Below are 15,380 nucleotides of genomic sequence, written 5' to 3'. Positions count from 1 at the left end.
AATCACTACCTCTTAACAAATCAGCAAAATGGGCTCTTTCAGCAGGCTCTGATTATGTGTTTTAACAGTTATTAATGTTGTAAACGTAGCAATGTTTTTATATTTTCCCTTGTTCAATTTTTTAATGTACATTTATAACTTTTTACTTTCTGTTTTCCTATATTAAATTACATATTAACACTATTGTGTGAGTGTTTCTAATATGAAAGCTGAAGGAGTTTCTCTTCATATTTCTCTGTTTTGACCAAATTAATCAATATTTTCCCTCTTTTGGAAAGACACAGAGCAGACTATAGAGCACTATGGTGGATTTATTTCTTTTCATAATGGGGCAAATGAGTACTCAAATAATATACGGATATTTGTTTTAGTCTCTATTCACCATGAGAAATGTGAAAAGGGTAAATTTCTTTTAATATCAAAGTGTTTGACTTGTATGAAGATTTGCATGTGTGTGTGTGTATATATATATATATATATATATATATATATATATATATATATATATATACACACACACACACACAGCTAATTTCCATGTTTTTTCATCTAAATCTGCTCTCACTTAAAGTTAGACACTTATAATTTATTACCAGTCACATATAATCATTAACAAATCACAAAAATAACTCTTTATTTTACATGTTTTAATGGCTTAATTTACGTATAATCGTAATTACTTTTTTATTTTATTTATTTAAAACTAATACTGACCGCTTTTTGCTTATCAGCCATTACACAAACATAGTAATTAACATATGGCATATCAGCCATAATTGTAAAAGGTGCATCAGTGTATCCATCCATATGTGATGAAACAAACTACAAAAAAGCTCATAAGCGCAACTGTTATTTATTGAATTATTGCAGCGTGCCGAGACTGCTGGGATCACTGCCTCCATCATGCTCTTAGACAGCGTCACACTGTTCGGAAATGATTAATAAATAAAGAGATGGTATTCATAATAAGAATTTAAAAGAGGAGATGAATGAAAGGAAGGGGAGCTGAGTCTCATAAGGTGAGGAGGGTATTAAAAATATTAAATGAATAAATAGTGTGATCATGAATGACTAAGCAAAGCGTGGAACATCCTCTTACATGGCATCGCCCGCATTCATTGCAACCCCTCACCATGACGAAGAATAAATAAACAGAAGTGATTGGTGTGATAAGTGGATGTGGTTATGCACAACTGCCTCATTCATCAGCCTCAGTTGAACTGGCGTTATTAATTAAGACTGCTGCTCTTCACATAGATACTAACATCATAAAGCTCAGGCGCATACGCGAGCGGAACAGCTTCAACTCAATGATAACACACAGTTGATGAACGAGAACCAGGTCTCCTCTGTCACTTAGATAGATCTTTCCGTTTACTCATGAATATGCACCGAGCAATTTGCATATGCAAACCTCGGACTGTTATCTGATTTATGGGCTTTGTTGTTCACTCTTTCCATCCACCTGTCAATCAAATCCCTTGTTTGTGCATTGCTAATGACAATACAGGACGTAAGCAAGGTAGCTGCTTATCGCAAAGATTTAACCTACGCACAGCGTGAGGCCAAGTCACCTCACTTGAACCAACCTGAACGTGTGAGAGCCATCTGCACAACACCTGGACACACCTGGGCTTTTCCTCGCATGCCCACAAATACACTCACACGTCAGCTACACGTCCAATAATCATCCAATGTGCACATTCACTACACTAAAAAAAGGTTTTCGAGCAGTGCTTCATCCGATGAATAATTTCAATTAAACTTTCAATTATCTCTTTTTTCATGTAACATTTTGTTAGTTAAAAACATCGATAAATGTAAATATTTTTCATTAAGAGCTCAACTAAGACGTGTGTTCTGATAAGCGTAAAACATCAAGATGCAAAATGAATAAATAACTGCGCCGTTCCAAATCTATAAAAGCTTCATTTAACTTCGGGACACAATTTAAGATATTTTAGATGAAAACCGCGACTGTCCCATTGACTGCCGAGGTCCAGAAAAGTATAATACAATAATTTGTCTTCTCTGTGTCTCGCAGCAATCATCATAGCAGCATTTTGGAGAATATACACTGAATGCACTGCGTACACTGTTCTGTAAAAGACAAAAGACAAGGATGCACTGTTGTTGTTCAAATCAAAGCGTTGAAAAAACACATAGAAAGAGTGTACGTAGTGCGTTCAGTGGATATTCTCCAAAAATGACGCTACAGTGACACGGAGAGACACGGAGATGACAAATTATTGAATAAAGTATTTTTTTCTTGCGTACGAAATGTATTCTCATCGCATCATAAAATTCAGATTAAACCGCTAATTGCAGATGGAGCATTCTGACAATGTTCTTCATGTACTTTTCTGGACCTTGGCAGTTTAATTTACTTGGCAAAAAGCACCACGTATATATTCCTTGTACATATCCTTACGATTTTCAAACATTTCAGCATGTCAAAGGTTTACACACTAGTCAGACCATGAATTTCACCTAACAGTAGCCTAAATAGACGCAGGCAAACTAAAATCACGTTCACCTGCCCTGAAGCGGTAACCATAGAAACAGTTGTTAGCTCAAGAACTTTCCGTCAGGATCATTATCGGATGGGACACTGAGAAAACATAAACAATGTCTTATAATCACTTTCGATATTTGTATATAAACAAGACATCATGAAGACCTTAAAAGGTGCATTCTGTAGTTTAGTGCTAACATTAAGAAATGAATTGTGTTTTAGTCATTTGAAAGGTGAACACTCACAAAATGAAGGTTATTCTGATTATTGTTTTCTAGTAAGTGTTTTAATTATACACAGTCCATATTAATGGACTAAATTACATGAGCTGCTGTGTCTTACTGAACATCTGTGAGTATTCTCTTTGCGCTCATTTCTGTAGATTTATAACAGTGTAGTAAAGCTGGGCGATATGGCCAAAAAACGATCTCGATATATATATATTTTTTTTTTCATATCAGTCGATATGACTATCAAGAATTTTATTTTTGTTTCAAATTTAAAGACAGATCTTTGCTTCATTGTGGAAAATGTAAAAAACAGACAGTTAATTGTGCTTTTAAACTATGGTCAAACCATGATATTTCTTAGTTCTGCATGTGCTGAGTGATATTGTTTCAAATTACAAACAATTTTGTGTTGCCTGATAATATTAATAATATAACATCTTTTCTTCTCTTAGAAATACACGTTTAATAATAGCTTTAGTTGGGATACAGATGCAAATTTATGTTCTTTATAAAATCAGTAAAAAAAAAAAAAAAGTTTTTGTCTGTAAAAGATGTTTTTTAAACTACTGGTCTTCCATTATATCATATATTTAGATCATTATAATCACAGTTAAAAGCACAAATATAGCACCTCAATACATGTAGTATAAACGCATTAAACGCTATAGGTTAATCACAAATATACTGTAATTATATTACATTACTCCTCCATAAATACATTTATTTCATGTCTACATTAATAATAAAATAAAACTGGACACGAATACACAGATTTCTGACTGGTGCAGTTAGTGTTACTATTGTAAATCTATGGTAAATCGTGGCGATTTGTAGATTAAAAGTCTTCTTACTGTATCGTTGAGAACAGTGTTTCTCCTGTTTGTCTCCTCCTGTTCAGTGCTCGCGAGACTTTTCAACTAGAAAGGAAGGCGCGCACAAACCATTGTCACGACGCAAGCCATCGAAACCAATGGGTTTCGTACCGCAGCGCAGTCACATCTGCTCTCTTTGCAAATACCGCTATACCGCTCTTACCTTCCGCGTTTACCTCGTAAACATTTCATCGAACACTTAACGACACTCTCGTTATCGTATCGAGGAAATGTGTATCGCTCGATAATTATCGTTATCGGTTTATCGCCCGGCCCTACAGCGAAGTATTGTTTGATTGTGCTAAATGTAAAAATGAGACATGCATGTATTATTGTGCTTTACCAGTAGAGATAACAGAAGAAAATAAAGAAAGGTAGGACAGATAGAAGGACAAACACAGAATTGAGTATAAACATCATTAAAGCATAGACATGTTGGAAGGATTTGTTGACAGCACTCATTAGTCGGTCTAATTTACATAAAACTCCACAGCAGTGTAGCATCTTCCACCTTTGTGCCATCAGAAGTTCTCACTTTTTGATGCTCCTTTAGCATCAATAGGAACTGGAACGCAAATAGAACTGGGAATTTTATTGCCACGATTAAATTATGTTAGGTAATAATATTGCCATTTTTGCATATACGTAGGTATGTGGTTTCTTTAATGGGAACAGTCACAACAGTTTTATTTATATTACACTACTTACACATTTACGTAACCCAAGTCCTGCCCCTAAACCTACCATTGTTCAATAAAACACAAAATATAGCAGGCAGATACAACCACAGTCATAATTTATTTAAAAAGTATTAAAATTATTCTGAGGCAGTAGGTTGATTTGTGAGAGAAAGAGACGTGATCACTGTAAAGCTCATCAAGGTCTGTGCGCAGATTCAAAAGATGCATCTGCTTTGGTTGTGAAATGCCATTGGCTCTCGTGTGTCTCGTGAGCGAAGGTGCCATGCTATGGGGGCATCTTTTTGAAGGAGATGCGAGGGTTGGGGTGGGGTAAGGTGCTCTATTTCTATTTGTAGAAATATATTTCAAATTTTTCACAAACGCACGCAAACCATTGAATTAACACAAACAGCTGAAAATAACAACGGACCCTGCACATCGAACAGTGATGCCAAAGGAGCACTTTGACCAAGTTAGCCCTGACAAAGCATTAATATGTGACGAGTCGGGAGTGAGAACGTGGCGTTATAGTACATAAACACTCATGCTAATGATAGCTAAAGGGCTACAGAATGCGCCTTTAAGGGTGGCAAAAGATCATTTGTATTGTGTTCATCGAAGCTTGTCGGATTGTTCCCTAAAACCAAAATAGAAATTGTTTTTAAAATGTCAACCCTTAAGCCTCACACCTGTTTACTGTACAAGTCACAAACCGATCTCGCACTGTAAAACACTTAAAACAAGGGAAAGCTTGGAACTATGTTAGCTGTTTAAATCTTCAGATGTCGTTAATGAAACCCATTGTGCTCAGGTTGATTCAGCTGAACCTGTTTTGCACACCGGTTAGGTTTGACGTTACCACAAGTACATTTACAGTTCCCACAGCTTAACCCAGCACAGATTTGTAGTTTCATTGCATTTCAGCAGTCTTCCGTTCATGCTTTCCACTCTCGTTCTGTAATTGCGCTTTAACAGAGCGGAGCTGTTCTCCCCTGGAGCCCACACTCACTTCACCTCTACTAACATTACACATGTGTTCGCAGAGTTTTTTCCCCTCCATTACATACCACAGAGTTCCCTAATGCGACTATAATGAAGCATTCGCGGAGAATGTGAAAACAGAACGTATCCTTTCGTCAGCAGACATGTTTGTTCGCCTACGAAAACCGGTGGTTCGTATGTATTTATTCAACCCTGTTTCTCAATTATGCGTCTGAGAGGGTTCTGTATTTTTTCTGGGATGCGCATCACTGGAGCGAGAGTGTAGGGCCGTTAGGATCACTGCCCACTCCGCGCTCAGTAATTGTCAGCATGTGTATGTGTGCGGGCTGAAGGTACACTCAGTTATAACTCTCTTAGAAGATGAATGAGGAGGCAGTGGTCTGGTTGCTTTGTTTTCGTTTTTTACCTCATGGCCGACGGCGCCTCTCTTACTGTTTACACCAAACGTGCTCGGCTCGAAACAAAGACGTTTAGTTGTAGAACACTCACACACACGTGTGCCGTATCACACCCCCGAGTCAAAACACTACCCAGAGAATACTAGCTGCTCCACGCTGAGGAGTGACGGTGCAGCTTTGGACGTAGACCCAAATTCAGCACGCTGACCACAGCTATTACTGCTATTAGCATGCTGTGCTACATTTACACTCTGACCCTTGAGAATAAGCGGACATATAGCGTGAGCGACATTTAGCAATACAGTGCTTAAATATCAGGTCTCTCTCTCTCTCTCTCTTTTTCTCTGTGCTGTATAACTAGGCCAAGCTGAGGTAACAGGGTGTCATCAGTGTTGCAGAGCAGTTATGAAAAGAGAGGGAAGTCTACAGACACACATACACACAGATAATGCTAGCTCACAGGCTAATTTCCCCACAAAACAAAGCACACACTTCTTGGAACGCATCTTATAGAAATAACGGGGGAACACTGTAGCTCGTAGTGAAATGGGGTTAATGTCCATACTCTGTACTGTGCAGTGGGCCGAAAGTGTGTAATGGCATTTGCTTTAGAAGTCTTATTAAACTTAATCCATGGAAATAAGCCAGTTTAATTTGGTTTTATCACGTAGCATATCCGCCCCGTGCTGCTACCGATGCTAATGCAGTTAGGCAGCTTTCTCAGTACACTGAAACTGGGTGGAAGAAGTACTTTTCATTTCTCTGCACAGTGAGCACTCCGGAGTGAATGAAAAAGCACATGGCAGAGCAGATATAATCCTGTAGCGTTAAACACCTAAGGCATAAGCAGGCCCACGCGAAACCAGTGTGTGCAAAACAACCTTTGAATGTCGGTTTATTCCATTTACCAATAAGGCTGTAGTATTTGGACATTTTACCATGGTTTTCCCAGACATACGGTGTAAAGCATGTTTAAAAAGTCATAAAATTTTTAAGCTTTTGCATAAATATGTGCGATTGTGTGTTCACACTGTATAATTTTGATTCTTGATTTTTAATTATTAATGATAATATCAATTGATTAAAATTAATATATTATTATGAATACATTTTAAGTCATCTTTTGGCCATCTTGGAGGTTTGTTGAGGCCCCCTAGTGGGTTTCGACCTAGCGAGCGTTTCTGCAAAGCAACTATGGTCGCAAGTTCCGTTGTTGCCAATAGAATTCAGTGAAACTAGCGACTATAGTTAGCTAATGATGGATTTGGGAAACGCACGCGTGCTTGGTTGAGAATTATTATTGTACGGCAAAATTGCCAGTCTTTATCACTTTTCAAACTAAATGTAAATGTTGGTATTTGCATGACTGTACTGGGATAAAATCAGTTAATGGATGTGTGGGGATGTGTGAGTTCTTATTTAAGCGGCAAATTTGCATGATGATTATATAGATCTATACGTACAATCTAATTGATAATATTTGCATATACAAACGTGAACCGTGTAAAATGTGTGTATGTGTGAGTTATTGAGATTGAGACAGAAGTACCAATAAATAAGAGTCTCTCAGGCAAGTGGGCTGCCGCTGGTTTATGTTTTTAATTTGATTTTGATTTAGGCCAAATTTGTATTCCGCCCCAAGCTACTTATTAGTGTGAACAGTACCTGTAAACTAGGTCAATTCCTGCATTATTTCATAGGTTTTACAACCAGTAGAGCCAGATCACACACTGATACACCAACACGCTCATTTACATCCCCACTGTTGCTCTAATTTACCATTGACATACCTAACCGTGACCTAACCACCTCATCCATTTTAATATGAAGTCTAAAAATGAAGTGTGTATGTGTGTGAGAGAAAGAGTGTGTGTGTGTGACAGTGAGAGATGCTGAGATTGAATGGTGTCACAATGCAGGCATATTGAGGTCATTTTGAAAAAGTGCTGCTAATTACAGCAGATGGAATGAAAAGAAACAGGGGACTAGACTGGGCTCCATGTATGATTCTGAAAGAGGGAGGAGAACGAAAAAGCAGAGGGGGAGAAACAGACGGAGACTCCCTGAGAGAAACATGCAGGAGTGCGAGAGAACGGAGAAGTGATGTAAAGAGACACACGAGGAGAGAGAGAGAGGTTCTGTGAGGACAAAAGCACAAAGCTGAACAAATTTCTACAACATACAGCAGATATGGAACTGTACAAAACTCATATTTGGAGCAGAAGTCTCTCTTTGTCAAATTAGTATGTTAAGAGTGTTCAGTGATCATTACTACGTTTTTGGCTGACTTTGACATTACAGTTGATGCTTGTGGCGTGAAACTCTTGCTTTGCTTTATTAGATTTATTTACTACACTGACAAAAAGACCTCAGACGAGAACTACAAAGCATCAACCCTATTAACCCAAACATCTACCTAACCTACATGTGGTTGTTTTTAAGATCAAGACACATGGAAAACCTATCATTCCTACTAATCTATGCATATTACCAAAACAAACAACTGCACTAATTATAGTCATGCATGCACAATAAATACAAGCATTACACATCTAAAAAAAAAAAAAGCTCCTGGTCTACTGGTGCACCTGCTCCATAAGGGAATCCCGATTTATGCAAACGTCTAAACTGGTTTCAAATTAGATAATTACATGCGATATTTTGGTTCATGTTGTATTCTCCCAGCGGGAAAAAAACGATTATTTTAAACTCTATTTTTTTTCTATTTTAATGTCATTTATAATAAAGTGCGCCTTATTAGAGGTGGGAAAAGACGATTAGCATGCGACTTACAGAATGTTTGAACTGTTCCAATGTACCGCGTGCCTGGCTGCAGTCACCAGGTCAAAGTTCGTGCAGGTGAGCAACAGAATAAAAAGACAGAGCGCGAAGAGTGCCATAATCCCTCGATCTCTCGCTTTTCTTCCCAGTCTTGCAAGATCTTCTCACCCCACTCGACGCTGCGCCGGAACCATCCCGTTCGGCGAAGAAGGGCAGGAAGAGATGCGACCTAAAGCGTGCAACTACTTAAACACGGGGTTTCGCAATCTGTATGTTTGTATTAAGTATTTAAAAAGTCAGAATCCATGGCGAAGACCCCTTCCCTCTGTCCCCATGGCGTCAGCCCAAATCCAATAGTCCGACACGAGACCACCGCTGATGGCTCTCCGCGGACGGAGCAGAAATGGATGCAGGCAGCTGGATGGTAGGAGTTTAAATGCGGGGAAGAGAGAAGCGCGTCCTCCCGTAGCGTTGGAGAAACTCTGGAGGCAACGAGGCTCCGTGATTGTAAAACTAATATTCTCTTTAGATGATGCGCGGCTGCCGGGATGTTTCACACTTACATTTGTCTACCGAACAAGTGCTCGAGCGAGTTTTATTCGCTCTCTTTGGCCATATCCACCGCTCTGCCTCACTCTCTCTCTCTCTCTCTCTCTCTCTCACACACACACACACACACACACACCAGCGCGCTGTTTGGTAGGCTGTGCTCGATCGTTCAGGCACCAGCTCCGCCTCCTGCCCAGGACAAAAGCGCGCGTCCGTTCGTTCCAGCTCTCAGTCTTTCAGAGATGCTTTTAGACAGCTGCTCTCGCGACGAACGAGAGAAACTTTATTTTATATTTCTAAACAATTACGAAGGTGACCGTTCGTAGTGCAGTTTTAATTACCTACCGCCAGCACAATCCTCTTACTGCCTGTCAGAGAGCAGGGCTTTATATCCTATTATACCCAAAACCTCCATGCTTCTATCCACACCTGCTCGCTCTCTCTCTCTCTCTCTCTCTCTCTCTCTCTCTCTCTCTCTCTCTCTCTCTCTCTCTCTCTAGACAGTGTAAGTCTTTTCTAATATGGAATAATTATGGAAAATCCTCTTAGGAGGGTGAATGGATTGATGGATTGGCTCATCTCTATCTCTGTCCTTCATTCATGGGATCTTCTCATCCACACATAAGGATGTTGAGCTGATGTTAATGGTCATATGATAGCAATCAGTCTCTCCCGGTCCTGTATGTGCACGTTGTTTTATGTTAAAATCTGTCTGTCTATCTATTTGTCTGTCTGCCTGTCTGTCTATCAAGGATGTACACGGCAGAACAGAAAATGCACAGACACATAAATAGCTGTAGATAGTTAAAGCAAAAAGTGCTATGTAATATTTATTACATGACGGTCGATGTCATGATGCCTTAAGACACGTTGCCTTGGTGATAGCTGTGATAGTTTTTCGTTTTTTAAGGGTTTCTTTTATCAGGAATGGGAAAAAGCGAGCAAGCGAGAGGAAGGAGAGAGTTACAGAGGAGGGATAGTTGCAGTTTGCCTCTCGTCTGCTGGGAATGAGTTGGTTAAGGAGAAGTCAAAATGATTTATTGGGAGAAAAGAAGGGAATAGAGGGAGAGAGGACAGTGAGAAAGAGAGGAAGAGATTAGGTGTCATTGGGGAATCCCTCTGTCTTTTTGTCTTTTTCACTCTTTTTGTTTTTTACTACTTCTCACCTGTCTTTCCCCCGCTGCCCATTTGTAAAGCACAGCCCCCCCCCCTCCCTCCCCGACACACTCGCACACATTCGCCAGCTCCTCCTGTCTTCACCCTACACCCATTGTGTCAAGCTACATTGACTCTTTCGAAGTCTATTTCTGTCCTCCTTTTGTTCGCTCACTCTCTCGTGATCTACCTCTGTCACCTCTTTGTGTGCCTCACTCTCATCGGCCTGCCATCTTTCTCTCCGCCGGAGTTTCTATGGCAGCGTCGAAATATTTCACTCCTCTTTTCAACAGTCGCTCCTTCGCCCTGTCAGCACACAAGTTTTTGGGACTCGAGCAAAAAAAAAAAAAAAAGTAAATCGGCAGAGGAAAACATTCCCTCTTCGGCATCCCCTTCACACGCTAAGATTCCATGTATTTTAAGTATGTTGCAAATTGAGTTTGAAATTTGCAATCATAAATAGCTCCTAAATTGTAATATTCAAGCAAGTCAGTTGCGCGCTCCCCCTAGAGTGAGAAATTTACATATCCTTTCTATTTCATTTCTTTATTTACGACGATTCAAACCATTTTATATAACCATGACGGGCTATTGTCAGTTTTCATAAAACATCTTTCATTTGCAATAGTGCCTCCCAATTCAATTGTGTCTCTCTGTCTCAGGAGCAGATGATGAAAAATGGTAGTGTATCATTTTCAGGCCCCTGTGACACCGTGGCCCTTATGACATTTAGCTCGGGGAGTTTCTGCTCGGCTCTATCTGTCACATGGCCGGTTCTCGCTCTCAAATCCAATCTCCACACACTCATAGCCTTCAATCTAATAGAACATTCAGCTCTGGCCCAACTTTGATTTGCTTTCAGATATAAACTACCCAACTAAAACACAAACGCGTCGGGCTCAATGCCTGACCTTATGACACGGAAGTTCTGTCCCTGTGACTGGGAGGTGACGCCACGTCACCGTCACGCTCAAGACGACAGGGCGGACTGGAACGGGCTCCGTAGGCTGCTTTATAACAATGTCGATTTATATTTGCAGCACTCACCCAAGTTCCCAAATCTCATTTAAAACTTCACACCATGGGAATCTAGCACATATAAAACGGCTATTTAAGAATATTCCGGATAAAGTACAACTGTGGTCAGCTGAAACAGAAAATAATCAGCTTGAAAACAATTTATATAAAAAAAAACTAGCTTGAAGTTAATACAATTAGAAAACGAAATTAAAAAGCAAAAGTGCAGCCATGTGAATAATTTAACAAAATGGAATAAATTAAAATATCAATTTATTTTAAACTGTCACACTGTTTCAGAAGTGAAACATTTTACACTGCGACATTTAAACATTACACGTTCATCGAGTCTCTTCTACCTAAGAGTACCACTTCTTGGTTTTTATGACGTGATTTATGTGTTGGGAAGGTTATAATGTATAAAGTAATGTAACTGAGTACATTTGGTCACTTTTAGATAACATTTATTTAAAATTAACATTTCTATTCCCCCCCCACACATTTTTCTGAACAGTTGTTTTTTTTTTTCAAATTAATGAATGAATAAATTGAAGCAGGCATGGTTCACCGTACTCAACACTAATTGCTGTAAAAATCCTAAATCCTTCATCACAATAAGATTTATAATCATTTTAATGTAATTTAATTTAGCATGGACACCACAAAAGCAGTGGCTTTGAACAGTTAACTGAAAAAAATTAAGCATATACACAAACCCATATAGAAAATTACCTATCGAATAAACATGTGTCCTATTCTGTGTTTTAAACTCCTGAAACATCGGCGTCTCACATTTTAGATCAGTTTATGCTGTTTTAGAAAAAAATCCTGTATGTGTGGGAAAATCTTTCTTGTAATCATTTAGTGACTGTAATTTAATTACACACAGATTTCACGTACATTTATTTTGTAATTAAATTACGTAATTTTGACACATGTAACTAGTTACTCCTCAGCATTGGTACGATGATAGCATTAAGCGATAAGGAAGATACGGAAGAATTTGTGTAAGTGCTTAAAAAATGCTTGAGGCAGTCCTCTTTTGTAAGCGCATTACTCTAATGTGTTTTTTATTTATTCCATTAGAATTTTTTTAAAATTTTATTTCCACATTTAACCATATTTCAGTGAATCAAATTTATCACCTGTTGTAGTTGACGACTGCCACATGCTTCTCTATAGAACTTGTTTTTAACCCGCGATATTTCTTTAAGTGCACTTTAACAATTTGTAGCTTTGCGTAACCGATTAAATGGGAGAGTTTCTTTGTTTCAAAATTAAGAAGCAAAAGTGGCTCTCTACACATGCTCTCTTTCTCTCTCTCTCTTTCTGTCACTCTCCGTCCCTCCATCGCTCTCCCTTCCTCTCACTCATCTGTCTAACATGAATTTTCAATCTCACTGTTTACCTTCCACTTCTGTGCCTAAAACAACACTGACATAGATAGAGAGGGAGAGAGAGAGAGAGAGAGAGAGAGAGAGAGAGAGAGACAAGAAGAAAGATCAAAAAGCAGGCAGAGATATTAGTAAGACTGGTGAAAAGAAAAGAGTATAACAATGAAAGAGGTGGAACAGAAAAGCCTGTATGTGTACATGTGTGTGAGTGTGTGTGTCTGTGTGTGTGTGTGTGTGTGTGTGTGTGTGTGTGTGTGTGTGTGCTGTTCGCCAAACAATGGAAAAAGAGAAAGCATGCTGGCTAAGAACCTCTTTGTATAAATAAAGTGGACATTGTCCAGTCAAGGAAAGAGGGAGAGCAAAAATGGGACACAGAACATCAGGGATGAAGTGGGAGAGAGAAAGATTTATAGAAATGGAGGGAAAGGAGGTAGACAGAAAGAATGATGTGGAGTGAAAAAGGATTTTTTTTAACGACTGGGGAGGAAGGGGAGGCGGCGGAGAGCAAGCTTAGAATAGATACGCTCTCATCCACATGAAATATTGAACGAGGGAGCAAGAAAACAAGAGAGAGGAAAGGAAAATGGAGAGAATGATAGAGATAAATACAATCGTTATTTGTTTAGTGTGCGCTGAGGGAGAGTGCGATATGGAGGGAGGGAGCGAACGAGAAGAAGGGAAGGAGAGCACTTTGGAAAAGATGGATGAACGAGAGAGTCTTGCCGGCAGCGGTGGAATGAAGGCCGTGCGGTGAGGGCAGGCTTTCCGAGAACGAAAGAGAGAGAAACATTTGTTTGGATTCTGATGACTGATATATGTGGATGAATGGTACGGTTTTGTTGAAAATATTACTCTGCAAAAAGTGTTTCATCATCTTTCTTCTCTCCCAACAGTCCTCCCCCTCCAATCTCTCTTCCACACTCTTCCTGCTTTGATCTCTCTCTTCTCACTGATCTTTTTCTCTCTCCCCCATCAAATTTGAAATGTTTGGCAGGTTTTGTTCAGATTACCGTGCAGATGTGCTTGTGTTTTTCAGGCTTCTGCTCATATTCGGCATGTTACCAACAGAGAGCCAAAGGCTAAAATTTCAGAGACACGTCATTTAAAACATTATTCATTTATAATCCCCGGCTTCCTCTCAGAAATCCCAAACAGGCATGTTAGGTGTGCCTCTCGCGATCGTCAATATGGCCATTCGCTTGCTGTAATCTCCAGCCATCAAACTGCTTTTTTAAATGAACCTACTCTTGAAAGCCAACTCTTCATATTGGCTTTTTTCAGAGAGCTTAAGAAACTTATGATGAACAACAATGAATGAAGCCTTTTTGAATGTAGCCTTTATAAAAGTAATTTTCAAAATATGCCATATAAGACCTAACTTGCTAATTGAACTTTTTAGTAAAAAAAAAAAAAAGAAAGAAAAAAAAACTGAAGCTGCAGTAACTTTTGGCGCTCTAGCGGTTCATAAACAGAACGGCGTGCTTTTTGCGGAAGAACATTGTGGCCGGAGCTACTTCTCTCTATTAGTATCAATGACAAATCACGCAGGTACCGGGCTACTCCGCTGCGGTACCTACCCAAACCCAAATAGTCCGAATATAAACACTTATTATAGGTGTACCGTAGAATAGGCTAAAAATACGAATTCACGACGTAATCGGTTATTATATAAATTCTGTAGATTTTGAACACCAAAAATAACGGACTGCAACTTTAAATAAACCAACAATAGGGTTCCCTAGAGTACATTTCATTAAACAAGCAAACAAAAACACATAAAACATTTTTATAATAATCTTAAGATTTATTTGTATCGTTGAAAGGTTTCAAGGATGTTAGATGCCTCTTTTTTATCGACGTAGATGTCAATAAAGAATATTTAGCCTATTTTAATTAGATTTTTGTAGGCTAATTAAATGTAATGTTTTAATTTATCTACATTTTACAACACGTAAATGTAGCGACATGAGTAATATTAGCCTTAGAAGTTAAGTAAAGTCAAGATTTTTGCAGATAAAAAGCCTGGCGAGCCTAAGAGTTAACGGAAGCCCCGCGAGCGAACGAGAACGTTCTTCTGCGCGCACGGGAAAGCGTTCGCGCGCGTTGCAGTTTTCGGTTTGTACATCTTCGGTTTGTTTTTTTTCTCCAGTTGTGAAAGTCCCTGCAATTTCCCATCATAGGCTCTCCACTTGCATTTATACATTTTACATTACATTACTAAACTACAGTAAACATGTAAACAAAACCATAACACGACCCGATACTAACAGCAACTAAATAAAGTTACGCAAAAGCTTTGATTATGATCACAATGCACAGTTGCCATCTGAGCTGAAACGTTTCCACTCCCGACTAACATTAATTATTTGACATTAAATAGTTAAAGACAAAGAAATGCATACTGAAAACATGCGCTTGTTATGCATGATTATTATAATTAATCGCAAGACAAAACACGGCACAGTGAAGTAGCAGCGAGGAGCGCTGGTGGAGCTGTGGATGTTCAGAGGGAGAGCAGTGCTGATCAGCGATCAGATGATGAGGCCTGGGCTCTGCCGGGCTTCTTACAGAGCAGTGGCATAAATCAGGCCCAGAGCCGCGCTGCCCCACAGGAATACCCTCTCCCCTCTGAGCACTTACTGGAGCTTTGCGATTGTGCGTACGCGCGCGTGTGTGCGTGTGCGGGCGCGCGCGCGCGCGTGTTCATGAAGGAGACGACACATGCGCACTTGTTTTATGGAAACAATATGTTTGGAAAAACCGATTCAATTTCATCCTAAAGGTTTT

General features: G+C 39.3%; 1 protein-coding gene across 1 annotated transcript in view; it reads right to left on the bottom strand.

Moving 5' to 3' along the window:
* efna3b (ephrin-A3b) overlaps nucleotides 1-9,113 on the bottom strand; it is a 49,943-nt gene extending 40,830 nt beyond the window's left edge. Inside the window, exon 1 of the mRNA XM_043261163.1 lies at nucleotides 8,491-9,113. Within this exon, the coding sequence (XP_043117098.1) occupies nucleotides 8,491-8,597 (107 nt within the window). The 5' untranslated portion in view covers nucleotides 8,598-9,113. The remainder of the gene's footprint in view (nucleotides 1-8,490) is intronic.
* Between the last annotated feature and the right edge of the window lie 6,267 nt (nucleotides 9,114-15,380).

The sequence above is a fragment of the Puntigrus tetrazona genome, chromosome 16 (assembly GCF_018831695.1).
Source record: "Puntigrus tetrazona isolate hp1 chromosome 16, ASM1883169v1, whole genome shotgun sequence".
Taxonomy (NCBI): domain Eukaryota; kingdom Metazoa; phylum Chordata; class Actinopteri; order Cypriniformes; family Cyprinidae; genus Puntigrus; species Puntigrus tetrazona.
This window is presented reverse-complemented; position numbering and strand designations above follow the sequence as displayed.